The following is a 15,440-nucleotide window of genomic DNA, read 5'->3' as shown; positions in this document are numbered from 1 at the left end:
TATTCAGCTAACTACCCACTATACCAGCTTTACTTATTCTGTTGTGTATGTCCAGATTTAACCAGCCATTTTCACCAAAACTGTGCCTAAATATCTGAAATATTTTACTTGTTCTATGGGATCTCCATTCAGAATGTAGCTGAAATTGTTAATGCTTCTGCCTATTTTCATAGTTTTGGTCTTTTTATTGCTGATTTTCATGTCAAATTTGTTACAGCTGTCATTCAATTTAGTTAGAGAATCCTGGAGACTTGCACTAGATGTGTTTAGGAATACATCATCATCTGCATAAAGCAAAGAGCTAAGTTTGACATCTCCAATTCTAATATCAGGCCTAATGCCACTTTCTTTCATAATGTTCAACCTTGTCTTATCCCTGATTTTACATCAAATCATCTTCCTGTATTTTCTTCAGTTCTAATTCTAACTGCTGACTGACAGTTTAATTATAGATTATGTATTGCTCTGTATAATGTTCCATTCACCTCATATAATTGTAGTGTCTTAAAGCTTTTCTTTGGACACCTTGTTGTTTGCCTTTTCCAGATCTACAAAACTTAGTACAGATCCTTGTCACATTCACACAGTTTTTCAATTATTTGTCTTAAAGTGAAAATGTGATTTTGACAACCTCTAGTTTGCTTGGACCCAGCTTGTTCTTCTCCAAGTTTCTCTCCCATAATCTTTCTCAACCTCCTTTTCAAGTATACTTGCATAAATCTTACCTGGAACATTAGTAAAGAAATCCCTCTGTAATTCTCACATTCAGCTTTATTCCCTTTGATACTATGAGAGATACTATAGATGGATATTATGAGAACTCTACTCTTATCATCAGAATTCAGCCTTCTGACCAAGCCATGTTTAAAACATGATGATATCACTTTATATTCCTCTTGAAAATTTTCTAGTATAGTTCTGTCAGTGCTTGGTTCATTTAACAGTCTTTCAAAGTAATTACTCCAGACATCTAGGATATCCTTGTCTTCAGTTTTCATGTCACCTTTATCATCTTTGATTCCATTACATTACTCTTTCTTCCATTTCTAAGCTCCTTCAACAGCCTCCAGAACATTTTGCCACCTTGCTGACATTATTTTCCATACTTTTACCAGTCTTCCCATGACTTTTGTTTAGCTACTTTTACACATAGTTCTTTTACATTTTTCCTATTTTTTTTATCCTTGCAGACAACTTCACCACAAACCTCCCTAGCTGAATCAATGTCTTCTTCAGAGTTTTCCACTGAACTCCAAGGTTTGGTTCTTGTTTTCAATTTGTTTCATTTTTTCTTCAATAATGTTTGTATAGTTGAGTGTACAATTTACCTGTAAAACCGGTTCAACTTTAATTCTTTTTAAAACTTATATACTGTTCTCAATGCGACTTCCATTTTTATCCTGCTTAGTACTAAGTAATGGTCACTTCCAATTTCAAATCCACTGTACACTCGTATCCTGAACCAGCATAATGATATCACTATCAACAGTGACATAGCCAATGAGGCTTTTCTTATTTTTTGTGTCTCCTCTCCATCTAACTTGTGCACATCTTTATGTTGAAACATGCCGTTACTAATGACTGGTCTATGTCCTGAGCAGAAGTCCAGTACATACTTACCATTATTATTAGCTTTGCCCTTTTCTCCAATTTTTCTCAAAATGTTTATATATGCCTAGAGGGATTAACTTCTTACTGTGCTGTTCAGATCTCCAAGGACTACTTTTTCCTTTATGTCAGCTGCCTGTTCTAATGACTCAAAAAAATTCCTCCACTTCTTCTCCAGAAGAACCTTCTGTGGAACCATAGGCACAAAGTTTCATTGTTCATTATTCTATTTTGAAATTTGTCCACATAACTACTTGAAACTGCCTTCCAATCGAGAAGTTTATCTTCATGTTTGGTGTTTAATGCTGTCGTTACTCCTTCCTTTCCTTGATCATTATTGCCCGAAAATAACATCCTATACTTATTATTTAGTAAGATCCCACCAGGATTTCATCTTCTTTGTTTCAGTAATGTCAATATGGTACTTCTCCAATTCTTTTGCAAGTTAGATTTCCTTTCCATTAATACTCCTTATATTGATGATTCCCAGCCTCAGTTCTTCTGATGTTGGGTTTATTCTTCTAAATATTGAGTTGGGACTTGTTCCAGTAGTGAACTTTTCACTGTTCACCCTGGTCCCCCCCCCCCCCCTCCGATGAGATGAAAACATCAGGGGACCTTGTTTAACTGTGTGACACCCCAGCTTTCATGATATCTCATCATGTGCATTTGTAGTTAAGCCAATAGAGAGTATAATCATGAGAAATGTGGCTGCCATTATGAAAGTTGGAATGTAGAAAATCAGCATTTAAAGCAAGGAAATCAGAAAGTTTGATGGCATTAGAAAGTAATTACAACAAAAAATTAACTTGATGAATGGGACAAAGCAATTGGAAGTTTATTTTGCACTTGGTTAGACTATAATAAATTTAGTTTAATCCTTTATCCAAGTGTAAGCAAACAAAGTTTGCGCCTGAAAATATCCTCAGGACTGAGGTAAGGTGGTACATCCCTTGACAACTCGTAGCCAAGGTGGATCAAGCTCTCATCACTCCGTATCTCAGTATCTCCCATAATGCAAAGCATATCTGCTTGCAGACATGTATACTGCTATGCATTAAGGGAAGGGCTACGGCTACTACCCAGACATGTTTTGACCTTTATTGAGGTCTCGTCAGTGGGAGGCAGACCCAGAGTGGTGATACTAAGCCAGAAGCAATGGAGAGGTCATATTTACCTATACGAGTTAACCACCAGTGTACCACCTTATTATTAAATTAATCTGGATTTAGAGAAAGATGTTGGAAGTTTATTTTGCACTTGGTTAGACTATAATAAATTTAGTTTAATCCTTTATCCAAGTGTAAGCAAACAAAGTTTGCACCTGAAAATATCTTCAGGACTGAGGTAAGGTGGTACATCCCTTGGCAACACATAGCAAAGGTGGATCAAGCGCTCATTACTCCTTGTCTCAGTATCTCCCATAATGCAAAGCACATCTCCTTGCTGACATGTATGCTGTGACTGAGAGGTCTGTCTCTCATCAGTGGGAGGCAGACCTCAGTTAACTATAAATTTATTATAGTCTAACCAAGTGCAAAATAAACTTCCAACATCTTTCTCTAAATCCAGATGCAAACTTTGTTTGTTTACACTTGGATAAAGGATTAAACTAAATTTATTAAGGACAAAGCAATATTTAGCCAGGGATCAAAAAGAGGAGATTATAAGATGAACATAGACACAAAATATCACAATGAACATGCCCAAACATCACCTTTGATATTAGCAGTCAAAGAGTGCATAATGTGAAAAAGTAAGATGAGCAGTGATCGAAGAAGAGTCAAAGCTGTATAACTGAGAGGAGACCTCCATATAGCCTTTAAAGGAATGCGGAGAACCGACCAGGGCTTCTGACCTAATGTCCAATCCTCACCTTCTCGTGGTGCACCCTGTTGGGTATCTACTTTGATACTGAACGAACGAGGGTGGGCTGGCAATTTGGGATTTAGCCGACCAAAGTGTATTCTTATTGGTTAAACCAAAATAAAAAATGATGGTACAACATGACAAAATTTCATGCCAGCTGGGGCATCGCCGTTAAACAAGGCCCCTGTTGTTTTCACCAGGGAACCGGGGTGAACAGCGAAAAGTCAGCTACTGGAACAAATCTGAAAACACACCCCAACTCAACATCACCAGAGTTAAAGATCGGTACTATCAACATAAGAAGCCTGAATGGCAAAGAAATGGAGCTAAATATGGAGCTAATAATCAATGCCTTGATGATAAAATGTGCCTACTGGTGAAAGTGCCAGCAAACTCCATACGAGGTAGGTTTCAAAAGTTTCTGACCTGACATACAAAATTCATGCCAATTTTAAAACACCGTGCATGACAGATATCACCATCTATGGGGAAGGTTAGTGTACCAGTTGAGGCACTCGTTTGACTAACACGTGGCACGCTAAGTGACTGTAATGTTAAAGATGAGTACTGCACTGTGATAAAGTTCTTCACCGAAGAAGGGCTTTTTTCTAAGTGCTATCAAACAGCGATTGGATGGTGCTTATAGGAAAGTTTCTTCTTCATATTCCACCATGAAAGAAAAGGCTAAACAATTTAGCCTAGGACGAGAGCATCGAAGGAAGAACTTGTTGAGGAAGAACTGCTCAATGATGGCTAAAGCTCAAAGAAATCTAAGCAAGGTTGGGGCTCTCTATAACAATCATCTTTCACATCATATAGCTTCACATGACGAAGGTTGGTGTAAGGTGGGTGCCACCGACCTCTCTCTTCAATTCAGATGACCATCGTGTGACCTGCTCCTATAGGTTTTTAGAGCTTTGCCAAGGGAATCAGAGAGAAGTGCTGGAATCCATTATCACTGAGGTGAAACCATGATCCTCTTTCCAAAAGGGGAATTCATGGAGTGGTGTGAAGCACTGCTGAGAAAGCCAAGGTCACACAGACTACCAAGAAGATCATGGCAACAGTCTTTTGAGATTGCTGGGAAATTCCCTTGATTGACCTCAAGGAAAGGGATACCACCATGAATGCAGAATATTATGCTTCACTCCTGCACAAACTACATGACACCATAAAGAAGAGACGAGGAATGCTAATTATGGTGTTCGCCTGCTTCATGACAATGCCCCAGTCCATACGGCTATTGTTGCGAAGGCTGCAGTGAAGGACCGTGGCTTCCAGGAGATTGAATATCCACCCTAGTGCCTAGATAGTCCAGTGACTACTTCCTCTTCTCAAAACTGAAGAAAGACCTTCGAGGAAAAAAATCTATAGATGACAGTGAGGTGAAAGATGCAGTTTTAGACCATTTTGCAGACAAAAGTAGCAGACTATTTTTCAAGGGCATGGAAATGTTAATTCAAAGATGTGAAAAGTGTGTTGAAGTAAAAGGAAATTATGTTGTAAAGTGACACAGTTGTTTTCTTTCTTTCGCCTTTAAAAATTAGTCAGGCTGGAAACTTATGGTACCACCCTCGTAACCTTATTGTGCTGACAGTTCATCACTCATTTGAGACAGAAAATAAAAAAAAATGCCGTAATCCTCAACATTCACTCGGAAGTGGACAAAATGTTAAAGAACTATCATTAACCCTTTGACATATAAATTATTTTTAAAGTTGGCTCTAAATTTGTTTGAAATTGATGCGAACTTTGTAACGTCTGCGATACATCAAAATCAATTTTTGATGAAATAAACTAAAGACTTGTCACAGACGTCTTTGTATGAAATTCGTTTGAAATTAACGTGAACTTCATAACATCTGCAATACGTCAAAATCAATTTTGGTGCAATAAAAAGATTTGTCACAGACGTCTTTGTATGTTAATGGGTTAAGCTAGCTTGACCTGAAAAGTTGTCAGGTGCCACCACCTCAGGCTCTCAAACAGAAGAAATGATGGCATAAACTTCCTGCAGTTGGTAAATTTCATTGTGATGATATTAATGAGCAAATTAGAATTAATAGTTGAACGACAAATTCAGAGGCACATCTGTCACATGTATGAACCTGGCTGCATCGTTTTTTTGTTCAGTAGGTCATCAAATACATAAAACATTAGAAGAAAAACACCAAAGTTTTGATGATGCATGGAATGTTGAGTATTAATTTCAATATTTTTTTTTTAATTTAAATTTTTATTTTATTATTATCCCATGGTATTATTACACCAGATCACAGAGGTCAAATTCATGTATTTTATACAGCACCTTTTTCTGGGTTGTTATAAAGTTTACATTTGGAAATATTCATACAAATTAGTAAATGAATTGGCAATGCTTCCTCGATGTTACAGATTTCAGATGGGGAAGACTTTTATGCCATTGCTAAATTTGATTGGTCTTGTGTGGCCAGTCTTGAGGCAAGAGATCATGATAGTGGCACAACGATTAAACTTTGAGTTGATGCTAGCTCCTGGTTCTTCTGCCGAATACCAGTGGTTATTCATGTCCTGGAGAATCGTTCTTTTTTTGTTTTCTTTTTGAGTTGTTTTAAAAATATTGAAATCTGTTGTATTACTTGATGTTGCACCCATTTTTGCTACTTCATCTGCAGTTTCATTTCCCTTTAATCCCACATGGGATGGGATCCACTGGAAAATTATTTCAGAATCCCTATGTAGTTTATGTTTTTTTGATATGTCTGTAAGTAGTTCTTGGTAGCTAGTGTAGCAGTTAATAGCTTGATGGGCTGCTAAGGAATCTGTGAAAAATATTATTATTATTACGGGTATCTCCATGGAGTCAGTAGAATCATCGCGGGAGACCCAAACCAGCAAAACAATATCTGTCATATCTCTTCTTGAATTCATTTACAGACGAAGAGCTCACAACTAAGTCAGGCAATGAATTCCACTCATTCACCACCCTCCAGGCAAAAAACCTTGTTCTGACACCTTTGTTAACCACACTCTTCTTTAATTTCCAGGGATGACCTCTTGTTCTTCCATCACTATCACACACTGAAACATTTCCCCTTCATGAATCCTATAAAAACCTTTCAGTAATTTAAATGTTTCTATCATATCCCCTCTTCTTCGCCTATTAAAATATAAACTTTTTTGGGTTTTGTTCATCCAAATGTTGCAGTGCTGTGTTCACTGGGCATCTACAGATGCCGTATGGTCACTCTGATGCTCGATGATGTTCCACACTAGGCCTTGCCATGTAGTCCTGTTGTCCCTTCTGGCAGCCTCAACTCTCTGAAGGTCAGTCACTCCACACATGCCATCCATCCATCTCATTGATGGTCTACCCCTGCCTCTTTTTCCAGGAACTTTACCTTCTATTACTGTTCTGAGAAGTCCTCCTTCCATCCTTTCTATGTGTCCAAAATATTTTAATTTTCTTCTGTCAATATCCTTAAGGAGCCTAAAAGTTCTACTAATCTTTTCTAACACCCATTCATTTGTACACCTTTCAGTGTATGATATCCTCAACAGCCTTCTGTAACACCACATCTCAAAAGCAGATATCCGTTTCTTATCTGACTTTTTTAGGTTCCAAGTCTCGCATCCATAAGTTGCTGTTGGAAAAACAACTGCATCCAAAATCCTCAACTTTGTTCCCATGGAGATAGATCTATCCTTCCAGATTTTAGACAGGTCTCTGACTGTTGTTTTAGCCATTCCTAACCTTTTTCTGACATCTTCTGAACAGCAATTCTTCACATTAATAATGGATCCCAGGTACTCAAACTTGCTGACTTCCTCAATTCTTTCTCCATTAAGATACATTTGTTTCTAAAGAGCTTCTCTGTTTGTTTTTCCTTTGAGAACCATGATCTTTGTCTTGCTAGAATTGAGCTGAAGTCCTCTGTTATTACTAATCTTGTTAACTTTGTCAAGAATTAGTCCTAGTTCTTCCATGTCATTACAAAGGAGTACTGTATCATCAGCGTACCTCAGATTACTGATCAATCTACATCCTATTGTAATTCCTGTCTTGAGCTCATCCAATGCTTCACGCATGATGTCCTCTGCATCCTTGCCTAACTCCTTTTCCAACTTGAAGCCAGTCAGTCAATTCAACACCTGTTCTTACTGTGGCTTCTTGCTCCTTATACAAGTTGGCTATCAACCTGATAGTGTGTTGAGAAAAACCCATTCTTTTCATTACTTCCCACAGTTTCGCATGCTCAACACAGTCAAAAGTTTTAGAGTAGTCTAAGAAACACATTACCAGAGGGAGTCTGAATTCTTTATATTTTTCTATGATCTGATCTCTGGTGCCCCTACCTTTCCTAAAACCTGCTTGTTCCTCGGGCATCTCTGCCTCAACTTTGGCTTCAATCCTATTTAGCATGATTTTTAATAAAATTTTGCTTGCATGAGATATCAAACTAATAGTTCTATAATTCTTGCATGCCTTCATATCACCTTTCTTGTGTAGTGGTATGAAAACTGACTTCTTCCAGTCTCTAGGCCATGATCCTGTCTCCCATATCCTTGTAATCTATCTATGAAACACTCTTATCCCTCCATCTCCTGTGGCCTTAATTAACTCTGCTGGGATTTCATCTGCACCTGGGGTCTTATTGCTGTTGAGCTGCTTAACTGCTCTTTCAACTTCATGCCTAAGTGGAGAAGGTTCCAAATCAAAATTTTCTTGGTGGGATGACTCCACATTTTCTTTATCCACTCTGTGTATAGTGGATAAAGAAAATGTGGTGTGTACTGTGCTGTGTTAAAGGCTATTAATTCTGCATGGTATGAGTTGCATCCAATACTCTTAGTTGTTTTTAGTTCTATATTTTGAGAGCCATAGATGAGTACGCTACTCACAGAATTGCCATTTGGATTTTTGGAGCCATCTGTGTAGATCTTTATTGAGTCAGGTTCATATTCCATTATTTTTGAAAGAGCTAATGATCTCAAGATTTCAGGGTTTTCTAGGCTTTTTTTCTAATGTTTCCTTATTTCAAAGTTGATAACTATATTTTTCCTGTCTTGATTTGGAGGAAATGCTGGGTACTTGGCTATTTTATTTGGACAATCCAAGGGAATTTTATTTTCCATGATTTCATGCATTGTTGGTTTTTTCTTTATTCTGTTTGTTGGGTGCCAATTTTTAAAAAGTTCACTTGTTCTATGATGTGCAAGGTTGGCTCTTTTTTCTACAAATTTAGTAAGATTTTCTTGCCACTTAATTTTTAAAGGAACAAGGTTGGATTTGAATTCTGCTATTTTTCCAGGAGTTGTATTCTTTAGTCCACATATGATTCTAGCTGCATTTTTCTGAATTTTTATAAGCTTGTCTAAACTAGTTTGTGATGTTTGCATCCAGATAGGCGAAGCATATTCCATTATGGATCGGATAAACTTCCTGCAGTTGGTAAATTTCATTGTGATAATATTAATGAGCAGATCAGAATTAATATTTGAACAACAAGTTCAGAGGCACATCTGTCACATGTATGAACCTGGCTGCATCATTTTTTTTGTTCAGCAGGATCAAGTCATCAAATACATAAAACATTAAAAGAATGTTGAGTATTCCAATAATGATTACTAAGTATTCCAATAATAATGATAGCCATTATTGTAACCAGAATGCAAGCAGTGTATAGAGCATGCATGATGATCCACACAGTTGACAGCAAACCTCACTAAGCCTTCCAAATCCACTTCACAAATATGCGGTCTCAATTTCAACCTCAGCAACATTCATTTCCATCTCCAGTCTACAAAACCTCACCTATTTTCCTGACAAACTAATCTCAGCCATCGTAATTACTTTTTGACCCTATTTTCTCAAAAGTGCGTGCAGTTTATGCATGTGCTTGCTTTGATATATGATGCCAGAGGGTATTCAATCTCCTAATTTTGACATTCTTTGACTGAAAATCTCTGCTCTGTTCTGTTGAATTTATCAAATGTAACTAGTACTTTCCTAATACCACCAGCCATTCTGAACTTCTTAATTCCTTTTCTTTAAATGTTGACTTTTTTTTTTCAATCCACCTCCCTTATCAGTGACAATATCTTTTGTGGAAATTTGAATGTTCACACCTGTTGGTCTAACCACATAGAACAGCAGGTGGAGATTTCTAAGACATTTGCTATCACCAGTGAACACTGACCTATTTTTTGTATACCTACCAGAATGCCAGATATCCTCAACTGCTCTCAAAACACTTAGATCTCTTTTTCACTAGCAATCCAAGTACGTTTGAATGTTGTTTGTCTGCTACATAATTCTGACTACAATTTAGTGCTGAGCTCTCTTTCTCTCACACACATACACATCTAGCATTATAGGAGTACCAAGTGGAATGATCACAAAATCCATGCCTCATTTTCTTGGTTTGCATTATTGTTTTTGGCTTCTGACCAAAACATGCAGGGGCACGCCAAGGGTATTTGCCGCCCGGGTGCAAACTTTTATCGGCTGCACCTAATATTGCCTTGTATAATTCAAATTAGATATTAACTACATAAAATGCCGCCCTATCAATGTTGACGCCTGGGTGCGGTGCACCCCCTTGCGCCCTCGGGTTGGCGCTGTTCTGAAAATGTGCACTGAAGTAATTCTTATTTGGTATAGAAACTCTTTTCCACTTTAAATTAATTTTCTCTGTCAAAGCTTTGGTGATCCAAAACTGTACAGGAGAACTAAGCATGTTGCAACTGGCTTTCATCCTATTCTCCATTTTTTTGTACTCCTTTATAACAATCAAAATAGCTGCAAGAAAATTATTAACACCAAAATCGATTTCAAAGGATCCATTCTGTCCAGCACTGCTAGCATCATTGTTATATCTGGGTAGTTCTGTTGCATCATATCATCACCTACAAAAAAGCCAATCTTTTGGCTTCATACTTTTCTTCAACATGCTATTCCTAACACTCAATAAATCTTTGAGTATTGAATACTTAATGACCCTTTCACCATAAAGAGATCAGACTTTTATCCACATCAGATACCAATATGTATCATAATCCTGATGCTATTTTTCTGGTGGTTCTGAAGGTTTGCACTTTAAAGTTGACTTCTGTTTTTCTTTTTATGTTCTCTTATTCTACTTGTATCTCTCCCAGAGTTTTGGAAATTAGTCTGCATACAACCCATTCCTAAGAAAGGTGACAAATTCTTATCATGAAATTATCATCCAGTTTTCCTTGCATTATTTCTTTCTTTCTTTCTTAATCCTTCTCTTCCACCTTTTACGGTGTCAAAGTTTCTTATTCTTGCAACCACAACTGTCTCAAGGATAAGGCGGTTGGTCCTATGTCTGTAGAATGTGTGTGTGTGTTCACAGGTCGGTTTGCCTGTTCTGGGTGAAAAAAAACTCCTTACCTTCCTCCATATGAGACCAGCTAACTCACCTTTCATTGAAAGAAGCCAGATAACAGTTCCTCACATCACTGAATGGAATCGAACCCAGGTCTTTCCGACCAAGGAGCTTCATCTATAATGACTGAGCTATTGAGGCCCTCCTTGCATCATTTCTTTCCAAAATAATGGAGAAAACCATTAACACCCAGCTCCTACACTACCTTGAAGGCTCACAGCTAATAAACGGTCACCAGTATAGATTCTGCTGCTATCAGTCAACAAGGGATCTGCTTACCTATGCCACCTATCTCTGGATAGATGCTATGGAAAAGTTTGGCAAATCACAGGCTCTTGACATCTCCAAAGCTTTTGACCTCATGTGGCACAGTCTTGAGAGCAAGCTTACTTCATTCAATATGTCCTCTCACTGTGTGTGTTTGTCAGCTTTCTGACTAGATACAAGGGGCCACTACCCAGACCGGTTTCGACCTTTATTGAGGTCTCGTCAGTGGGAGCTAGGCTAGAATAGTGGCTAGGGTAGTGGCCCCTTGCCTTTAATACAAAACATTATACATCCCCTTCTTGGAGATGTGTTTTGGCATTAAGGGTAAATATTAAGATTAGTGATCGGAGCTTGTTCCACCTTTGCCACGAGTTGCCCTGGTCCTGCACTACCTGTGGGATCAGTTAGACTTGCATCAATTGCAGGCGCAAACTTGACTTTTAGTCTGTTTGCTTACTTGGGAAATGGAGTAAAACCAGGTTTAAAATTACTTGGTATCTTTAACATATTTATACCCAAGGTAAAAATACTTTCTACTTTTATAAGTTTGTCCAATGAAACACTCGTCCAGTCGGACATTTTGTCCAATCTCAATTTGTCCCATCGATGTCAACTAACTATTATTGTCACCTGTGTCAACTGGCTAACCTACTGCTACTGTACCAACTGACTAACCTGACCAACCAATGTGTCAACTGACTAACCTGACCAACCAATGTGTCAACTGACTAACCTGACCAACCAATGTGTCAACTGACTAACCTGACCAACCAATGTGTCGACTGACTAACCTGACCAACCAATGTGTCGACTGACTAACCTAACTAACCTGACCAACCAATGTGTCAACTGACTAACCTAACCCAACTAACCTGACTAACCTGACCAATCAATGTGTCAACTGACTAACCCAACTAACCTGACTAATCTGACCAACTAATGTGTCAACTGACTAACCTGACCAACCAATGTGTCAACTGACTAACCTACCCTAACGTGTGACGATGGACCATGCATATTGTCTTGCACCCTTCTCATTTGTGTCAACTGACTATTATTGTCAGTTGTGTCAAATGACTACCTACTACTGTGCCAATTGACTAACCTGACTAACAAATGTGTCAACTGACTAACCTAACGTGTGAGGGTGGACCATGCATATTGTCTTGCATTTCATCCGATTATTTTCATTTGTACAAATAGCATTGGACGAAATGTCCTACTGGACGAGAAAAGTAATGGACGAGATTTTGATTGGACGAACTGCCCTGAAACCATTCCTTATGTTCTAACTTTGTAACCAGTACATGGTTTCCTCGAGACTGTTCTTGCACCTGCACTCTTCTTCCTATATATCAGTGGCTTATTCCATTTTGACTACCAACCCAGTATAGTTTTACTGATATCAGCACATTGCATTTATCATTCAATGAACCTTGTACTCTGCAAACCATTTCGACATCTAAAACTTCAACATCTACTACCTTGAATTCTGACCTCCAAACATTCTTCACTGAGATTTGGATAACATTATCATCCTTCTGTCATACTTTTTGACAACACTCAAATCTCACGACAAGATGAAACATTTCTTCTTAAAATAACACTAACATCAAACCTTTTTTGGCATAAACATGTTACAGTTATCACCTCCTCATCATCCAAAAAATTAGGATTCTTCTTTTAAAGACATTGTTTTGTTTCCAAAGAGCTATTAATTTTATACAAACAACCTTATATCAATCACAAATCCAACCAGCATGGAATAATGTTATTGCATTTGAAGTGGTTACCCAAAGAACTTTTTAAGAAGTACTTATTGCAGTATAGAAAAGAGCAACTAGATTGATTAATGACCCATCGCTCATGAATTCACTTACTTTGACAGATGCTAAGTTTCTGCTGCAAGCATAGTTTATTAATATTTCCATGGCTACTGTTCATCTTAACTAGCAATAATAACTCCCCCCCCACACATGCACACATGCGGTAGCCACTCAATATCACTTCACAATTCAGCTGAAAACTCACAGAACAAATCTCTTCCTCCTCGTCATTCCTTCTGCTGCCACCCTCTAGAACAGTCTCTCTACCTATATTAAGCCCTTCCCATGAAATATAATACACCAGTCTTAAAATCAAATTGATCAAGTTTCTTCTTTCTCCTCAATTCCCTTCCCATCCAAACTACTAATGTACTATAGATTGGCCATCTAACCTCTCATGTATGGAAACAACATAACATATCGATGAATTGATCTGGAAGTTTTGGAAAGTTTGCCCTTTTCTCCCACTTGTAATTTCTTTGTCTTTGACTTATTATGGTTGATGGTTAAGAACATATTACAAATGTTCTTAAGCATTTGTAATATGATCTATATGAAATTTCCAAACACAGAAGATAACAAAGCCAATTGCCTATGTTTGAAATTAATATCTGAAAATATGTATTTTGTCATATAAATTTAGCACCTTTACATACTCCAAAGGGAGCAGATTGTCCTGATTTTGGAAGGTCAGCTGCTGGCCTCTATACTCTTCCTCATCATGACAGCTGAATGCATAAATACCTATGATTAGATGAGATGCTCAGAATAGAATAATGTAGACACTGTTGCCATTTGGTATTCTTAATCCTAGCTATGTTATCTGTTGTTTCCATTGTCAGTTTTTCCTGACTTGCAGTGTTAAAAACTTGAGTTTGTTGTAGGAGTTAAACTCCTACTTACATGAGCCAGAGATGGACTAACTCAGGTCAAAAAAAAAAGTAATTTCCTGTAATCAAACTAGAATTAAACCTGCAAGTGTTTAGGAAGCTACAAAGCTGTGCCAGTACTCTCGTCGTATAAATGGTAGATTTTCTGACTAATTAAGTAACAAATATAACTTTGAATGATCTTGCTCTACTCCTTTTTTTTCTTTCTGGTTGGTTCATGATAGTTGAATATTTTTGAAGTATACCACCTGAAATGCTACTGCACGACCATTTCTGCCCTCAGAACAAATTGAACAAATTCCTTGATCAATGTATTTACTTTAATATCTATAAAAAAACATTTTTGTATTATTGAATTGCATTAAATCTTGGCACTTATTCTATTTTGGTTTAATTTTTTATACAGTTGTTGATTTAGTTATATATACAAAATATATAATTGGTTTATCAAAAATATAGACTTCTCCTTTAAGTAACATTTGGTCAGCTATCTCCTTATCTGTGATGATCAAAGTGTATTTTTGCGGTTAAGTTGCTGGCCTGGTTAGCCGAATTAGCATACCTGCTCTACAACCAATAGGCTGCAGATTTAAATCCTGCTGAGGGCACAAATGTTGATGATTGTCTTTAGGTGGGAGGTGAATTTCATCATCTGGTGTGAAACCACTTCCCTACTTATTAAAAGTTCCATGTTTGGTCTCTAGAGCAGAGTTTCCAGACTATGTAAAAATGATAAATATATTGATAAAAATAGAAAGAAAAATGCTTAGCCTACCCATAGTATAAAATGTACTATAGGTTTGCAAATAACCTTTCATGGGTGGGAGCAACATTAAAAAAAATAAAAATAAAAAAAAATCCAAGTAACTGGGACCTAATAAAAACCCATCCTCACATGTAACTGATTAATAGTTCCATGTGTTTTACATCACCTAGAAGATAATGGCAAGGTTTCCCCTCCTAACTACTTTAGTTTATTGAAAGAGTTTATGGTTGACTCTCACTATGACTAACACTTACTACAAACTAACAAAAGGTACAACAGAGTCCCCATATGATCAGTGCATTTCTAAAATAAAGTTGTTGTAGAAATTTTGTTGTCATAAATTATCCTTTTTATCTCTTTTTCTGTAAAATGGATTTTTTATTATTATTATTTTTTATATATTTATTTTTTTAATATGCCTGTTCATTTATAGAATAAAGGCTGTTATGTTATATCTAACAGGCACGTCAAGTTCAGCAGATGTTCCCAAGTATGCCATTAAGCCTAATTATGGATGACTTACGTGGGACACGTTCTGTAGAAGTAACCATCGAAAACATCTTAGATGAGAGGCTTGTTCCACCACCGGTAAGAAATTTTGAAATCTCTGAAAGTAAGAGAAAAGTTGCATGTGCTATAAAAGTAATATAGAAAAGCTAGAAAATAAAAATGCAATTCATTCTTTACACTAGTGTATCTGAAGTGAGGATTCACATTTGGCTGAACATTAGTTCTTTTCCCTTCAGTCTTTGGAATAAAATGGAAAATATTATATATTTATAAATTGCCAAATTCGAACATAAGCAGTGATAATTAATTAAAC

At 37.1% G+C, this 15,440-nt stretch overlaps 1 protein-coding gene across 1 annotated transcript in view; it reads left to right on the top strand.

Annotated features, from left to right (window-relative positions):
• LOC150103126 (E3 ubiquitin-protein ligase AMFR-like) overlaps positions 1–15,440 on the top strand; it is a 294,346-nt gene that overhangs the window by 183,214 nt on the left and 95,692 nt on the right. The window contains exon 11 of the mRNA XM_090397349.1: positions 15,080–15,205. Coding sequence (XP_090253475.1) covers positions 15,080–15,205 — 126 coding nt within the window. The remainder of the gene's footprint in view (positions 1–15,079; positions 15,206–15,440) is intronic.

The sequence above is a fragment of the Typopeltis vanoorti genome, chromosome 9 (assembly GCF_054136105.1).
Source record: "Typopeltis vanoorti isolate ZY-2024b chromosome 9, IOZ_Tvanoo_1.0, whole genome shotgun sequence".
NCBI lineage: Eukaryota > Metazoa > Arthropoda > Arachnida > Uropygi > Thelyphonidae > Typopeltis > Typopeltis vanoorti.
Note: the sequence above shows the minus strand (reverse complement) of the source record. Positions and strands in the feature narration are given on the sequence as shown.